The 16,801-nt window shown below is 43.4% G+C and overlaps 1 protein-coding gene across 1 annotated transcript in view; it reads left to right on the top strand.

Moving 5' to 3' along the window:
- MAD1L1 (mitotic arrest deficient 1 like 1) overlaps positions 1-16,801 on the top strand; it is a 383,289-nt gene that overhangs the window by 203,707 nt on the left and 162,781 nt on the right. The window contains exon 14 of the mRNA XM_067306376.1: positions 8,274-8,362. Coding sequence (XP_067162477.1) covers positions 8,274-8,362 — 89 coding nt within the window. The remainder of the gene's footprint in view (positions 1-8,273; positions 8,363-16,801) is intronic.

The following is a 16,801-nucleotide window of genomic DNA, read 5'->3' as shown; positions in this document are numbered from 1 at the left end:
AGCTGGTTTCCATCCTGCTGAAATGTCTAGTGCTGCTTATTTCCAGACCGACATCTCTTGTACCCATCCCAGAGTACAAGGATGAAACGAATATAGCATAAAGTGGGGGAAACAAGCTCAAAAAATCATAGGTCAAAACTGTCTAAAATGTCATAAGTTGGCACTGACGTGACAGATGGTGTTACACGTTACGGGCTGTTGACATGGAGTCAGCACTGGTGACCAGGGCGGCAGATTTTAGCTGTGTTGTAGCAGCGGGGAGAAACTGTCCTGTTTGAAGGAAGGGCTCTTTCCAGAGCCAGTGTATGGTCATGTATATACTACTTTGGGGTAAAAAGGGTCCCAAGTGTTATAGTGAGTGGGTCAGTCGGGACTTTCAGGTTGTTTGAAGCTGTAAGATTTTGTCCCTGTCCTTGAAATCCTGAGTCTCAGTCCTTAGCGTGCTGCTGCAGGGTAACAGTATCAGTGTCATTTTGTCCCCCGTTTGAGTAACTGCCATATTTGCTGTTGGAGGTGAAAAAGAAAGAAAAAAAGAAAGAAAATATTCTCCTGATTTTTCTCAAGTATTCCAGACAGGAGTATTTGAAATGGATCGTCTGAATGATGGGTTGAGCACTTCCAATTAGACATTATTGCTCATCAACAATAATCTGCTGTTATGTGGAGCACCTGCTGGTGCTGGGATCTTCGGTGCTGCTGGGACAGGGCCAAGGCAGGGTGCGATGACTGGCAAGGGAGGTTGGTGCTGGAGAGCATTGGCATCTGGGGGTGTCTGTATGCGAGAAGAGCATCGAACGGGGCAGGGGCTGGAGTCCTCAGGCAAAGGGGTGTGTGGTGGGCATTTGGGGGAGAAGTGGAGTGTGCGGCTAGTGTCGTGGCTCGTTGGATGGGTTGTACTGGAGAAAGACTAGTTGTAGGTGAGCAGGGTCAGTGTGGCACCCCTGCTCTGACCGAGTCCACCTATAGGTGACACCAGCCTTATTTCACATAGCTGAAACCATTTTCTGTAGTGCCCTATACCTTTGTGATTATGTATGAAAACCAAAAGGCAACTAGTTATCCACAGCGTGTCTGTGCGCTCGTCCTCGCTGGTTTTTACCAGCGGAGTTGTGCCTCTGCAGCAGGGCAGAGTTTGGCTGCCCACGGGCCTTTGGACTTTCACCAAGCTGGGCTTGTGGCAGCACAATGTGGAAAGGGAGGTTTTTGAAGGAAGGCTGTGGGCTGCCTGCAGATTGGGAATCAGAGGGGAGAGAGGTGAAAGCTCGTTAGGGCTCCCTTGGGCTAGATGAATTAGTTAATGACTATGCTGTGCTTTGAAAATGCAAATGCTGTGTCAGAGCGAAGTCTGATTATAATAATCAATCTTCCTTTTGAGAGGGTGCCGGAGACGGGGAGCGGGGAGCGGGACGAGACTGGGGCTGAATTTTGAGCTCGCGGGTCTGCGTCTCGCTGCCGGCGTTCGGGCGTCCCGATGCTGCCCGGGAGATCAGTGGGGCTGGGAGGAGAGGCAGGAGGCGGATCTGGGGGGCTTGCAAGCAGCCTTGCAAGCACCGGTGGCTCCTCCAAGGCTGAAGTTAATTTTGTAATTTTGTTTCTTACGAGTGCCCTGGCTGGAAGGGAAGGGGTTGGCATCTGCTCCCGTGTGTGAGCCACCCCTGCTAATAGGAAAGATAGAAACTGCCTCATAAGCAGGATCCTCGGGGGGATGCAGGAGAGAGGCGGGTGGATGCCGCAGACGTCCAGCGGTGACAGCTCCTTCTCCCTTGGCACTTTATTCGTTTGTAGCAAGCGTTCCTAGTAATTACGCCTCTTAATTTAGAAGAGCGAGTGGGAGAAAGGAATATAAATTTGTGTATTAACTTTAGAGATTGGAAATAGGGCGAGCGAACCTTCTCTCTGGAAGATTATATTTGGAAATGAAATAGAATGACATTCAGTATAAACTTGAAAAATTGCTCTCTTTTACTGCAACAGGAGGAGACAAACCACAAGCCAGACTGTACTGGAGAGAAGCAGAAGTCAGCATATGTCCATTTCCCAGTTTGTGTGTGTCTATAATAGTATATATGCCTGGGTACATTTTTAGGAAACTGTTTGCCGGAAGGTTGCTTCTAGACCTTTCTTCTCATTGATAAAAGTATGCTGAGTTTGTTACAGATTAATTAACCCATAGCAACTGTGGGGTATTGGGCAAGTCTGATCCAGCCAACCCTTCTCTTTGCAGAGGAAAAATGTATACATTTTTTTTGCTTCAGTCAAGTGTGAAATAGGTAGTTCTAAAACACTTTTTATTGAATATCTAATTTTCCTTTGATTTTATTGCTTCTGTTCTACAGTATCATCAAGGATTAGTTTCTCCAAGAAAAAGCATCAACTAATCCTGGGCTGCTTAGCCTATTTCTGAACGGCAAGTCCTATTTTGTTTCAATTGCAGATATTGTCTTATTTTTTAGAAGAAGGGTTAGGTTAAAGATGAGGAACAGGCATTTCCCTAAGAAATCTGATGTAGCTTAGTCCTTCCCATGTGTGTTTCTCTGCAGACATTTTGGGAGAACAACACTTCAGCATACCAGTGGGCTGGGTGCATGGGAGAGATGCTGCTGCTTTTGCTGAGCAGAATGATTCATGGAAGTGGCCAGCATGGTGTTTTACTACCTCGTAGTGTTGCTGGACACCCAAATTAAACTCACTGGTGTTTATGTATGTTGGGTTTCTGTCCAGGCACCATATGGTCTGGTGGCAGTAGGGAGTAGGAGGTCACCAAACTTGTTGCGCTGGTCTAGGGGAAGAGAAGTGAGTAAGATTCATATTTACTGCTGTATCCTTTGGAGAGAATTACAAATAGCATTGCTAGAATAACTGGCCTATGAAGCTCCTGGGGACCAGTAGTTTGTCTATTTTCAAGCCTCAGCCTATGGGTCATGCTCAGTGTCCCGTTTCTTTGTTCTGGTCTATTTTAGCACATACTCTTCCTTTCCAAGTCTGCTTGGTTTTCATACATTTAAATATTTATGTATTTAAATAGCTTCCTGAATTGTGTTGAGACTCGTAGTCAAACACAACCTCTCAATTCACCTTTCCATGCTGCATCCATGCAATTCAGTTCCTATTTATCTCTGCCTTTTAAAATCAGCTCTTTTGCTGAGGAAAGCCTTTCAAAGGATGTTGCATCAGCCCATTGTTAAATAAACCTTTAGACATTTATAATGGATTCAGCATTTCCTGCTTTTTGCAGTTCCAAGAATGCTGAATGACGTGCAGACACACTTCATCAGGGTAAGACTGCTGGATCAGCCCCTTGCTATAATTCACTGATTATTCAAATAATAACTATATGTCTCCAGCATGAGTTCTATGAAATATGTGTACATGATATGGGTGAATAAACCAGCCCTTTTTTTCAGCATGCAAATCTTGACTTGAACAGTGAGTTAAAATACTTTAGATAATGAGACCTTTCTGAACTTCACTACCTAAAATAGGGCACCTGAGATTTTGTCATTATTTTGGGTAGTGCGTTAAAATTGTCAGAAGTTCTTAAATACCATTTTCAAGGGTGACTGATTTAGTTTAGAGGTTTAAGTCCTGTGGTAAGTCCCATTTTGGAAGTGGGGTGTAAGCAGCCAGGTCAGCAAGGTGTTTTGGAAACCTTCTGCTCTATGAGCACTAATGTCCGCTGGGATCAAGCAGGAGGAGCAGTGGGTCCTCCCTGTTGCATAGACTCACAATACTTGTTTAGGAGGGGACAGACATGGGTCGAAAATGCCAAATGCCAAAAATATGCCAGAAAATCAGATCTCTAAAGTAAGGATCTGTTTATTCCAGCTTTCAGGAGATGAGTTTATAGTTTTATGTTTCTCCTGTCTTCTCAAATATATTTGAATGATTCCTACAGAAGCGGAAAACAGAAAGGAGCACATTTCTTACACTGCTGTGGGTGTTTGCTATGTCATTAACACTTGGAGGAGAACCACCATCTTGAAATCCTGTCCAGGCAGATTTAAAAGTAAAGGCAGAAAGAAGAAAGATATTCCATTTAATTATACACTATACAAAATTCCCTCCATATTCTTCCTCCCCCTCCTTCTTGGTTTGTAAATAATAATGACAGTATTTTTGACAAAGTATTTGCATTTCACCTTTTTGGGGGGTTGCATGCAGCACAGATTTGTGTGTGTGGACATTTTAAATTATTTTAAATACCAGATGTACCACGATCACTTTCTATTGACAGCAGTAAAGCTGGACTGGAATTAATGGCTATGAAGTCAAAGAGAGCAGAAAAGGTTCTGGATAAATTGGATCAATTTAGGTTGAGAGCAAGAGGCTCCAGTGACTCTGAAAAGAGAACATTACATAGTTAAAATGTTAAGTACCTGTTTACGTGTTTTATTCATAAGTCGTGAGCTCTGACATTACTCATTATTCTGCCCTTTCTAGTGTCATAAAAACCTTGGGTAACTTAAAATAGCTTGGCTTCTTTTCAAGTTGCTAATATATTGCATACAGTGGGGCCATCGCACGGGGTCTGATCCTGAGCGACACGAGGTGTGGGTGCCTCGTCCGACTTGTGCAGTTTTCGGGATAAGAGGTGCAATACTGTATGGCTATAGAAATTATAGGACAGTGTTCTCCCTCTGCTCTCGACGCTAGTTTAAAGGGCCAGATCAACAGAAAGAGGAGCTAAAGGATCTATGCCTGACCTAGGTTATTTGGTACAGAAAGAGGGAATACAGCAAGGAGCTATGATTTAAGCAGCCCTTTTCCCCACTCTGCTGGGTAAAGGCCTCTACTAGTTTAATGTATTCAAAAACAACAACAACAAAAGTCTATCTCAGCCACTTACATAAAATTATTGATAACAACTGGCAGAATTTAGACAGAAATACTGAATTAGTCCAAAAAAACCGCCTGCTGAACTATGTGAAGCCAGCATCTAGTGAACGAGAGAGATTAGGACTGGAAACGAATTGAGCCAAAGTGATGGGATGGAAATTAGGCAGAAGAAATAACAAGAGGAAAGGCTGTCCTGTCCCTCTCCCCTCTGGAGCCCTGTGCCTGCAGCCGACCCCACGAGGACGAGCGGACGGCAGGCACGAACTCGCCGCTGTGCAGCGAGGCATTTCATGGTTGTTGCCTGCTCCCAGGAGACCCCCCGAGTGGCTACGTCGGAGGAAAGCCCGCGGTAATGCCCCCCCACCTCGTAGACTTGCAGAAAGCGCTGAAAATCACCTCGAATAGGGGTTTGGACTTCTCCTGTTACTGCCTTCCTGTTGCCTACTTTTCCTCATTCATTTCTGTTGTTTTTCATTCTTTTTTCTCTGCTTCCTTTCCTGATTGCATCATGCGCAGAGCTGCTGCGGCTCTCCGGCTAGGCAAGGCAGTAGTGGCAATGTCTTCAGCAGCCTGGTGCTGGTACGAGTGCGCCAGGTCTAACCGGAGGCCGATAAGATCATCCTCTGCTTGTCACTCTCTAGCAGGTGAAACTGCAAATAAGAGGAAGATTTTTAACCACAGATTCCTTATTTTTTGCTCTTTTTGCTCTTCTCTTCATTCTTGTTTTGTGAGGACCCTATGTGCCTGCACTGCCTTCAGAAAAGCAGAACTGGATGCCAACAATAAGCCGCTTCAGCTTATCTCAACTGACTTTTTTTTTGCCCTGAAAAAGACATAAATAACATCTTTAATATCCTCTGTGAGATTGGCAGGCGGTGAGGTTTTCCTCCCAGAAACTCTTAACAATTAAAGGAAACAAGCAGCATTTCTTTGAATGAAATATTTATCTAATACTTTCACTTCTAGTTTTCATAAAAGGTTAATGAGATTGTGATGGTAATAATTTGCCTTGGCACAAAGCTGTGCCTTGGCCTGAACTTGAAACTCTCCAATAGTTCAGGGAACCAGGTCAGCGCGAACATGCAGCTGTCCGAGCCAGTTCGTTTCACGAAGTCGACTCAGCGCCCTTGTCTCTGGTCTCGCCTCAGGGACCTCAGATTTATGGTCCAGGTTGATTTTGGTGCTTGAAAGTTGGGAGGACACAGAAGTGACTTAAAATACCCTTTCAGTCCCTGTGCCCTCCCCTCCTCATTCTCCTTCCACAGTCTGTTCTTGGAAGCCGGGTGCAGAGTCTCATCACGCTGTTACCGAGGGCACCTGGAAGTCATCCCTCACCACCGTACATCAAGCGAGACCCTGCGCTGATGCTTTTTGCTGCAGCGTTCCCCTGAGCATGTGGGCATTCGCTCTCCCGTCTCCTTTTCCCATTACACACTCCATTTTTTCCCCTTTCTATACAGCAAACGCAAGAGACCCCCGATCACAACGGCAGACTACCAGCCCAGCCCCACCGTTCCCCGTTCTCTCCCAAGAAGGCAGCAGTGATTTATCTGCCCTTGTCAGCGAGCAGGTGGCAGTTGGACTCAAGGCTGAGCCCACTTGGCCTGTGATAAATAACATATTTACCAGCCCTTCCATCTTCAAATGCTGTCCACATGCAGTCCAGAAAGCAGCACAAAGCTCTAATAACAAACACATCCAGCCTTCAGCAGACGTGGAAAACAGGAGCTATAATGAATGTTTTCCTGTTAGAAGTAGGTTGGAATTGAAGGCTGCTCCCAGTCCCGGTACCTTTTATTCGCATTCCTGGAATTATCTGCAGCACTTGCTTTATCCCCAGCCATCTGTGGTGGGCTGAGCTGGGTGAGATAAGCTCAGTAATCAGAAAATTGAGGGAAGCATTTCTGGCTGTGATAATCTTATCAGCCAGCTAATATACATTAACATTTGTACAGCCTGATGATGCAGGTGGGCTTTTGCTTTTCTTCTCTTCCTGGATGGGTTTTGACAGGCAGTGGGAGGATGCAGGGCTCTGGGGTTACAGAGAGAAATTTGGTGAGAACCTCTTCCTCTCACTCCTGGTCCGTCCCTGTGATCCCAGAAAGGGGAGGGAGAATAATCCAAATGACCCTTTCCTGCCTCTTCCTCCTTACAGTGCTGCCACGTGCTGTCTGCCCCTTCTGCTGTATGCGGAAGGGCAAAGAGGTGTTATATCAAAACTTCCCTTCTGGCTGAGCAGTGTGACTGTGCATGTCTATACATTCCCCTTCCTTGTAAAACTAGGGAATTTCTTGCTGCCTTTGCACAGAGTTTGCCGGTGTGGTATGATTTTGCTCTACAAGTCTAATCAGTGCTGCTGAAGGGAATGGTAGATTAATGGATTATTTCCCCAATGCTGAGCACTGAACCCTGTGTGGTCATATGTTTTGCGTTTATAATTAAGGTTGGATTGCTTATTGTTTTCCCTCTGAGTGGAAAGTATAGTGTGCGTCCATAGATTTATTAGGGGAATTAGTAATCAGGTGCTAAAAGACATGACAGAAGGCAAGCAATATCTGAAGAATGAGTGAGAAAGAAGTTTAAGCTGGGAGAAGGTGCTGGAACAGAAATTGCATGTCCTCTAAGCAGTTTGTCTCTGCTTAGAATTCATAAAAGTTCATTTTCTGAGAGAGAGGTTTAAAAACAAGTAATATACACCATTTTTTCCTCCTCTATGCATTGTCTCGATAGCTGGATTAGGGATACAGACATGTCCCCAGCCAGGGAGCCTGAGCAGGAAAGAATCTGGGTAAGAAGTTTTCATATCTTTAGAGTTTCGAAATACTTTCTTGCGAGTTCCTTCTCAAAGAAGGCCAGAGGCAGAAAGTATTCTTAATTGTTTGTTTGTTCTACCAGACCTACTCGAGCAGCTTGAGCTAGAAGTGTATATTGGAAAGTGTGGGAAATATTCCCCAGTCTTTTGGATTCAATGTATGTGTCTCAGAGTAGTCCTGGGCAAGGCGGCCTAATCCTCTGTGGCTCATTTCTTTTGGGGAGGAATTGATGCTAAATGAGGTTGAAGTGCCAGTACCGAATCTCGGGTACCAGACGACTCCTAGTTCCATACAAGTAATTCTTTGCTTCACTTTATCGAGAGGGGAAGGGTTGCAGAAATATCTGAAAGAGAAACAGAAGCTCCACTTAGAAAAAATCAGCTTTCTATACCTCAGCTACCTAGGAGAAAATGTTGGGGAAGGCAAAAGAGAGTGCAAAAAGGGAAGCAGGATTAACTGAGGATTTGGCACTCAGCACATGAAAAGCTGTGCTACATGTCAGTGTCCCGCGAGGGATCTGACCTGGGCAGGATGCAGTGATTCTCTCCTCCTTCCTCTCCTGTTCGCATGTCTCTAGTACCCCTCATTACTACCGAATGAACTAACGCCTCTGCTCTTCTACAGCTGGAGGTGGAGATGAAGGTCCTGAAGTCTCAAGAGAGCACAGCTGATCAAAGCGTCTTCGTCACTAAGGAGGAAGTTGATGCGCTCAGGTAGGCAGAGCAAGAAGGTGGCGAAGCAGATGCTTCTATTTGTTGTGGAACTAGTGAGAAGGGAAAGGCCCAGGCTAGTTTCACTGTCTGCTAGTATTGCTATTGCCATATTATGGTAGAGCACTTGTACAGATACAGGGCCCATCATGTTAAAACTCTCTGTGCATGCATGGCAAAAGTATATGCGTACAGACTGCCTATATATATATTTATATATATAGACTGACTGATGGCTTACTATTCAGTGAACAGTATGGTAGCATTGATCAGAACACGTTTTCCCTGTATTTCTGAAGCAGTATGTTGTTTTCCCAAGCACCCTTTTTACTTTCCTACCAGCCTTTATGGATGTAAGAAATCCATGAAGCGTTAACAGAAAGTGCCAGTCCCTGATCTTTCCTGCCTTTAGATACCTTATAACCTTTTCTCTCTTTCGGGAGTCTACTGCTCTTTTTATAAATCTGTTTGGGGTCCTTGCACTCGAGTAGTTCATATCGCAATGGCTTCTGTATCACTGTTTCTCCTATTGACTTCTTTCCCTGTGGAAACAGCATTGCTGTTTGTTTCTTTCTTTGTCTCAATCTGGACTGTAAATACAGGATCTGTTGGCATGTGTGTAAAGAGGTTTAGAATCCACCTTTTGTAGTACCGACACGCATGTAGCACTGGAGATAAAAGAGGGATGTTTCCCCTGGTGCATTGCTGGAGATGGCAGAGGGATACCTGTTGTGATTCAGTGAAAGAGAAGTTACAAAACAACATTTCAGCAGAGGATACATGAGCATTTACAAAAGCTACTGTGAAGCTAGACAACCTTTCTACATATTCATTCATTAAAGCATTTACAGCTTCCATTCCAAAGAAGGTGACACAATAAATACTGAGCGCAGAAAAGTTCATCTGTTTTCAAACGTTTAATAAAGTTCCTTTTATTTAAGCTGAGCAAATCAGTTAGATCTTGACAGGCCGAGTTTTTTATTCTCAGCTGATGTAAGACTCTGGCTGGAGTTTCTCTTCTTAATTCTTTTATATTTTCAGCTCCATCACTATAAAGTGTTACTGCCTCTTAGGACTGAAAGCTAGCTTTTGCAGAAAACAGTATTTTGCAGAAAGCAGAAATTACTGGCCTGAATGTTATGACTTTGCTGTTGTGCTTTGCCTCTGGAGCTTGTTTTACAGCTTTGAAAGCCCAGTTCCACAGCAGGATGGGAGGTGTTTGAAAATAACACATGTTCAGCTAAGCTATTCCAATACATTGTAGAGCTGTAAACCTGATCTTAGGGACTGGCTCCTGGAGTGTAGTTCCCTCAAACTGGTACAGTAGTTCTGAAGAGCCAAGGCAGGCATCTTCTTTTATTCTGTCAGATGCTTGAGTTCTGGTAGGGGACAACATGCTGTGGCTTCCCTCTTTCAGGAGGATAAACCTTTCTCCACTTGCTTTGCTTGCCTTGGGTGTTTGGACCTGAGCTCATTCAGATTTTTCCTTTGCTAAGGGACACTAGACCCTCTGAAACCTAATGTTTGTACTGCTGCTGCCATTCAGCACCTCCTCAGCAACATTAAACCCATCACTCGTGATTAATATTATGCCTCACTATCAGTAAAAGCAGCATCCTGTTTGCTGACTTCTGGGAGCTGAAGGTTTTCAGAGTATTTCTACAGTAACTCTTCAGTCTCTCCTTCCCGGGATTGGTGTGGGCTGCAGCACCTTTTCATGTAGGAGACGTTCAGTCTCTTTATTTTCACCTCCAAGACTCATTATTCAGTATTTATCTTCACTGAGCAGCATTTGCCATCTATTAACTGAGCAGCTTCAGGGGCAGTGTGTGTAAGGAGAAAGAGCCGGATTGCCACGTAGTCTAAGCCTGCTTCATGTTGACGAAGGGGATGGAGATGGCTGGCTTTCCCAAGTTACAGTCCGTTTCCTGAGCCGGGGCAACGGGAACTCACAAATGCCCAGTTGTTACGTTATTGTGGTGCTCTGTGTGCTGGGTTCTGCACAAAGCAAGCCCTAAAACCCCCTATAATCTTTTTCCCCTTTTTCCTTTTTTTTTTTTTTGAAAAGAATTTTTTTGACTAATAATCTCATCTCTCTCCTTCTTTCATGAAATTGTGTCAAAGTCTCCATAAAAAGTATTACAGAAACAGAGGCCTGTTCCCAGTAAAGCCATTAATGATGTGGAGCTATTCTCCGGTCATGAGCAATACATTGAAAGCTGTTTCAGCAGAGGCTAAGCTTCTGGAATTGTCTTACAGTGATATTTTGTCTTTTCTTTTCTTTCCCATTTCAGTACTTGCAGGCTCCTGAGGCTGTGGGTGCACAGAAACCACAGACACAGTATCTAATATCAGACTGTTTTTTCTGTCGCTTTTTACTGAACTGCTTTTTGTTGTTAGGGTAGACCAGATGATTTAAATACCTGTCCCAAGCCCTGATGCTAGTCATTTAGCTACAGAACTGTTCTAAAAGGCATTTATTTCTTCCTTTTTAATCACCCTTTTGCTGCTCAGCTCTTTTGGTTTCTAACAGTAAATGATTTGGTGCAAAGTGTTCTCTTTCTACTGTCTTTCTCAAGAGCTAGTAAGCCAGGTCTTGCTCCTTTTTCCACACTGTTTGCTACCGTTGCTCCTTCAAGTCTCTTATCAATCTCTCAAACACTCCAGCCAGCAGCACACATGCTTCTCTGCATTGCAGAATTGACTTTGTATAAAGGGTTTTTCTTATGGTTCCAGACTTGAGCAGTCTAAGGATGGGTTTGGGCTTAATTTTGAGTTTTCTGTCATATTCTGTGCATTGGCCAAGAAATTGGGCCAAGTGTTTTCTTTACAGAAGACAGCTCCTTTTCAAAGGAACACATGAGAAATCACCATCTTCCCCCATGCTTCAGGGCTTGGGACCATTCGCTGCGGCCCATGTTCAGAGTGCTTCAGGCGGCCAGGCTGGCTGCCTCTGCTCCAGGCAGCAAAGGGGAATTGGGTAGCTGTGATTAAAGAACAGAGCAGGTTTGGAGGAGAACAGGGATGAGTATGGCTAGGGATTATGTTTGCTTCGCTCATCCTCCTGCTGTGTCATTGTGGGCCTCAACAGGACCAGCTTACTCAATTTTACCTGGCGCCTGAGGAGGAGCTAGGAACAAAACTCTACTGGTCTTCCTTCCTTCTGCAGAAAGCTGTTGCAAGTTAATTCTGGCAGAAAGCAGGGAGAAAAGGAATACAAACTTTACAAATTGGAAAGTGGGGAAGGAAATCCCACAGCTTATGAAGGAGTTATTTCCATTATTGTAGTTTATCATGGTATTTGAAATCCCATTAACCTACAGTACGACGCGTCTGCTCTGCTGGACGGAGCCCAGCCTCTCCAGTTAGCTGCTGTCATGCCGGAATATGAAAAATGGAGCCAAATCGGCAGAAGCCAGGGAGAGGAGCCTGCAAAGCAGGAAAGGACTGTGAGCTTCCAGGCATTTCCATATACGCCCTATGGTTAGAAGCTAACTTCTGAAAACAAAAGCAGGAGAGACATAAAGGGGAAGAAAAAATCCATATTAATCCTTTGAATCTGTATTCACCTCCTGTGAGTGAATGAGAGTTTTTTAAAATGTATCTTTTGTCTCATTTTTCTTTAGTATGGAAAGTAAATTTTCAGTGAGAAACTTGAAAGACTTTATCAGTTTTTCTCCTTCTCTTGAGAACAAAGTGCTCTTTCGTCAGACCTTTTATAACTTTAAATATGAAGCTCTCTCCCAGCATCATCATTTCTGAAGAGACAATAAAAGCCAGGCCTAATGCTGTCATTTCTCACACCTCTTGCTGCTGCCTCTGAAATCATATTTGTTTATATTCTGCAGATCTTATGAAAAGAAAAAGTGGTCAAACTGTTGAGTTCAGGTACTGTGGGGTATGGCAAAGTAGAGATCATTTAGGCATTAACACGTTTTAGAGGGATGGTGATAGCTGTGCAGAAACTGATGTTTCAGAACCTATAAATAAAAGTAATATATTTAGAAAAAAACTTTAGTAAAGACTTGTGGCAACAGCTGAAGGACTTTTTCAGCTGGAACAAATCTGAACTTTTTCTTTCTACTGTCAGACTGCAACCCCAGTAAATCCTAAATGTTTTCTGTGGGTTTAGTGACTGGGTAGAGTTACAGTAATTCAAAAGAAATTCGTGTCCTTGCCAATGCCTATTAGTCACACTTGCTGGAATTCTCTCTGCTCTGCTCCTAACACCATCTCAGTGCCATCTGGATCCCTTAATAGCGTCTTCCCAACACATGCATTTTCTGCTCCATTCAGTAGTTTCCTGTTCAGCAATAGGTTTTCCACATGGCCATGTCCTCACCACAGATGGGGCCTCTGCGAGACAGGCCCTCATGGCTGATACCCACAGTACTCTACAGGCCATCACGTACCACATCTGAGAACATTAAAAGCCAACAAAAAAAGATAAAGGGGCAATGGTGGGTTAACTCCACAGGAAAGCAGTGGACTGAGACTTTTGGAAGTGCCTAGATGCTGTTGAAAGTTGCACCGCCTTCCTCTCTTCTGTCTCACCTCTTCCTTTCTAAAATAGGAGCAGTCTGGCCGTTCTCTCTAGCAGCGCCCACCATCTAAGCACTTGCCTGGTAGACTGACTACGCACAGTGTGGTATCTCCTGGTTGTCACAAATGCCATTTCAGTAAAAAGGGTCTACTGAAGCTGCAGGGTTTTTTTGTTGTTGTTCCCCCTACCAATTTGGGACAGCAAAAATATGTAGTGGAGACGATATAAAACTCAGTTTTGGGAAATGGGAAAATCCACCATTTGGAGCAAATACTAATTTATCTGTTCTGCACTAAATTTGATCTTGTGAAAGCCTGCCGAGACAGCTTGAATTAACCTTGTGCCTTTGGAGGCTTCTCTTCTGGGTTAAGTTGTCTGCCTCTGATACAGAAAAAGCCTTCCAGAAATTTGAAGAGATTTTTTCCGGTTTGTTTTTGTGTTTTCAAACCTCTGTACATAGAATAAGTTGGTAAATTTTCCAGAAATTAATCCAAATAATTTTCCCTGTATCACTAAAGTTCAGAATGGTGTCAGTATTTTAGAAAGTAACTGATGTTTCTTCCTTCCTTGTGTCACAAAGCTGCTGTTAAAACGAGCACCAGCATTCATTCAGGGCAAAACATTAAACCGAGAAGTGATTATACAGTACCCAGATCTTTCTTTACTCTTTTTGTTGTTCTCATGTGAATTTATCTTGGATTGTTCTTCCTACTTGAAAGTAACTTTCATATGTAACAAGTCGAGGCATGCAAATTGGTGATAAAATAGGCATCGCACATCTTACTGTGGATGTCCCTGGGTAGCGAGAGGACGAGGCTGCGTGCAGACTAATGCTGCCTTTATGCGTGTCGGAGCATCCAGCAGCAGCGCTGAGTTGGCCCTGTACCTGAATTTACTTAGACGAAAAATTCGAGTGCCAAGCAAGTAAATATTTTTCAATATTTGACTGCCGTATCTTAACCGCCAGCTGCAAATGCTTTGCTGTGTTTATATATAGCTAGGATTTCCCTTTGCTTCTCTCTCTTAGCCACTGGGAAGTGTTCCCCAGGGCCGTTAAGCCAAGACAGAATACCGCAAACAGCGTGCTAATGGTTCTTAGTGCTTTCCTGCTGGAGATGCAGGACACTTAACAGTGTTAAAAATAGGTTAGGAGCTGGATAAGTAGTGAAAGCACTAGTGAGCGCTGAAAAACCTCTCTGGTGCTGCAAAGAGGTTGCAGCGATGTTCCCAGCCGTTGGCCCAGAGGAGGCAGCAGGCTGGTTGCTGCTGGAGCAGCGTCGAGGCGGCGCGGGAAGGATGCTCCCGTGCTGGGGTGGAGGGTCCCCGCCAGCAGCTTCTCTGCTCCCGAGCTCGAAGAGGGGTGCAGGTGTGGGCGCGTTGCCCAACCTTCCCCGGGGCGCCAGGCAGAAAGCGCCGCCCTGTGTCCGGGGTGGGATATGGCGAAAGAGCAGGCGGCTGCGGGGCGGGTGAAAGGCCAGCGCCATAAAAAATATAATCACTTAAACCTACCCTGGTTACAGCTTGATTGTGTCTCGAATCTTTTCGAAGTGTTTTCCAGAGCTGGCTATGTCTAGTTTTTAGCGAGCAGTAAGGGGCCCAGGTGTCAGCCTCCGCGCGGAGAGGAAGTTCTGTGGGCAGCCGGCAGAAAGCTCGCAGCTTATTTGGGAGGGCGGCTGGTGAGAAATTTGTTCTAAATTAAAATTCAGCATGTCAAGTACGGCGAAAGTGCTCGTGAGAGTCGTGGGTGTCTGGTTCTGACCTTTCAGGAGCTGCTGTGCTGTTCTTCCTCGGAGGAAAATGTTGCTCTTCCCGTGGCCTGCTCTGCAATCCATTTAGAAACACGCAGCTAAAAGCATTAATTCCATTTTGAATTTCCATGTTTTCCGACCTTTTCAGTCTTCTGCTTCTTCAGTACCCTCCATCCCCGCTAGCTTTGTATCTCTTCTGGAAATTATTGATGATCTTTTTTAATGGCCTAGACAATGCTGAAAGCCACTTCTCTGCATTTTAGAAGCTTCCAAGAATGAAAACAGATGATACTTTTATAATATCTGAAAATTACCAGCAGGGGTCAGGCTTACAAATAATTTAAGCAATTCAAACTACATATTTATAAAGCAGACATTTTTATGCTGAACATGTTGAAGTTCAACCAACTTCTATGGAAAAGTTTTGCAACTTTTTCCTCTTATACGCCTAATTAATAGGAGAGGTATCTTCGTAGCTGCACCTGAATATTCTGTTGCATGATAATTTCTGGACTGGCAGATGGGCATATTGTTTATTCTCATGGTACAAGGATTTTCAGCTTAATTTAGATCATTTAAAAGTGAGTATTATCAAGAATATTAAAAAATATTCTAGAAAAGGCTCCTGAGAAAATCAGATGCAAAGATCAGTGTTAATATGCATTAGTTGCACCATTAATCACAAGAAGTTAAGATGCGAAAGGTGAGGTTCTTGAAGCAACATTAAGGTTTTTGTGCTCTGTATTTAAATGCACGCAAAAATGTTCTGCTGCACGTTTTAAAGTAATTTGTCATGCCTAGCAAGTCTGCTAGAGTTCTCTGAAGGATTCAACTGTCATTTGGCTAAACCTGATATGGTTGATATTATATATTTGACTTTTCAAAGAACTTTCAGCCAAAGGTCTTAAAGAAGCTTTCTCTGATGGGATAAGGAAGGTTCTTTCTTGCATTAGTAAGATTATAAAAACCTCACAGAGCTGGCTGTCCCAGTGTACTGTTTGCAGTGATGGCCCGTAGAGGAGTATGTGAATAGGACAAACCTACTGTGATACTTTGCCAGGAAGATCTCCCAGCCTCTAGAGTATCATCTCAAGGACTTCCTGAGCCAGAGACAATATCTTTGTATTTCATAAAATATGCTGTAGTTTTCTTCCGTTAATCTGTTTATGTTAGTTTATGTTACAGAAAGTTAAAATATAGAAAATCAAAGAATAAACAGTCAGTCTTCACAATACTGAGGGTTTTCCAGTAGGTCCCAGAACAGTTTTTGTTGGGAACTTGTTATCCAACACAGAGAGAAGTTTGTGAGTAGTGAGGTGACAACATTTGAGATAATATGAAATTATTCAACTTATCAAATTGAAAACTGTTAGGAGCTGCAGAAGAATCTTATAATGCTGCATGATAAAATGGGAGATGAAATCCTATGTCAATAAATGCAAAGCCATGCACATGGGAAAAAATGCATTTGCCTATACCTGCACAGTAGTGGCCTCTAAATGACCTGTTATCACTCAAGAAAAAGATCTTACATTATTGTGAACAATCTTCTGAAAATAAGTTAAGTGCTCAGTAGCCAAAAAGACAAATAGAATACTAGGAATTATTAGAAAAGAAATTGAGAAGAAAACAGAAAGCCTCATTGTAGCACTGAATACATCTGAATACTGTTTGTAGATCTAGCTTTCCCCATAGCAAAAAGTCTATATAAAACTTGCAGAAGTACAAAGAAGGGCAATAAAGGTGAGCAGAAATATGGAAAAGCCTTGATGTGAGGAAAGACTAAATTGAGATTCTTCAGGAAATAATAGAGGAGGCCTGTAAAGTGGTAGTGGAGAAGGGGAGTATGGAACAGTTATTCACAACTTTTCATAGCAGAACTAACAGGCACTCAGTAAAGTAATCACATGTGAAGTATAAAACAAAATGAACTAATTTTTCATACAGCACATAATTAAATTGTGGAACTTTCTGCCAAGGAATGTTGTGAAAGCCAAAAGTATAAATCAGATCAAAAAGAGATTTGACACATTCATGGAGATTTTAGCTGTTGGTGGTTATTAAACATGATGGTCCAGACTCCGTCTCTGGTTCAGGTAGTCTCTAATTTGAATTTGCTATATATTGAAGTTGTATATATTAATTATACAT

This window comes from Apteryx mantelli, chromosome 16 (assembly GCF_036417845.1).
Source record: "Apteryx mantelli isolate bAptMan1 chromosome 16, bAptMan1.hap1, whole genome shotgun sequence".
Classification (NCBI taxonomy): Eukaryota; Metazoa; Chordata; class Aves; order Apterygiformes; family Apterygidae; genus Apteryx; species Apteryx mantelli.
Note: the sequence above shows the minus strand (reverse complement) of the source record. Positions and strands in the feature narration are given on the sequence as shown.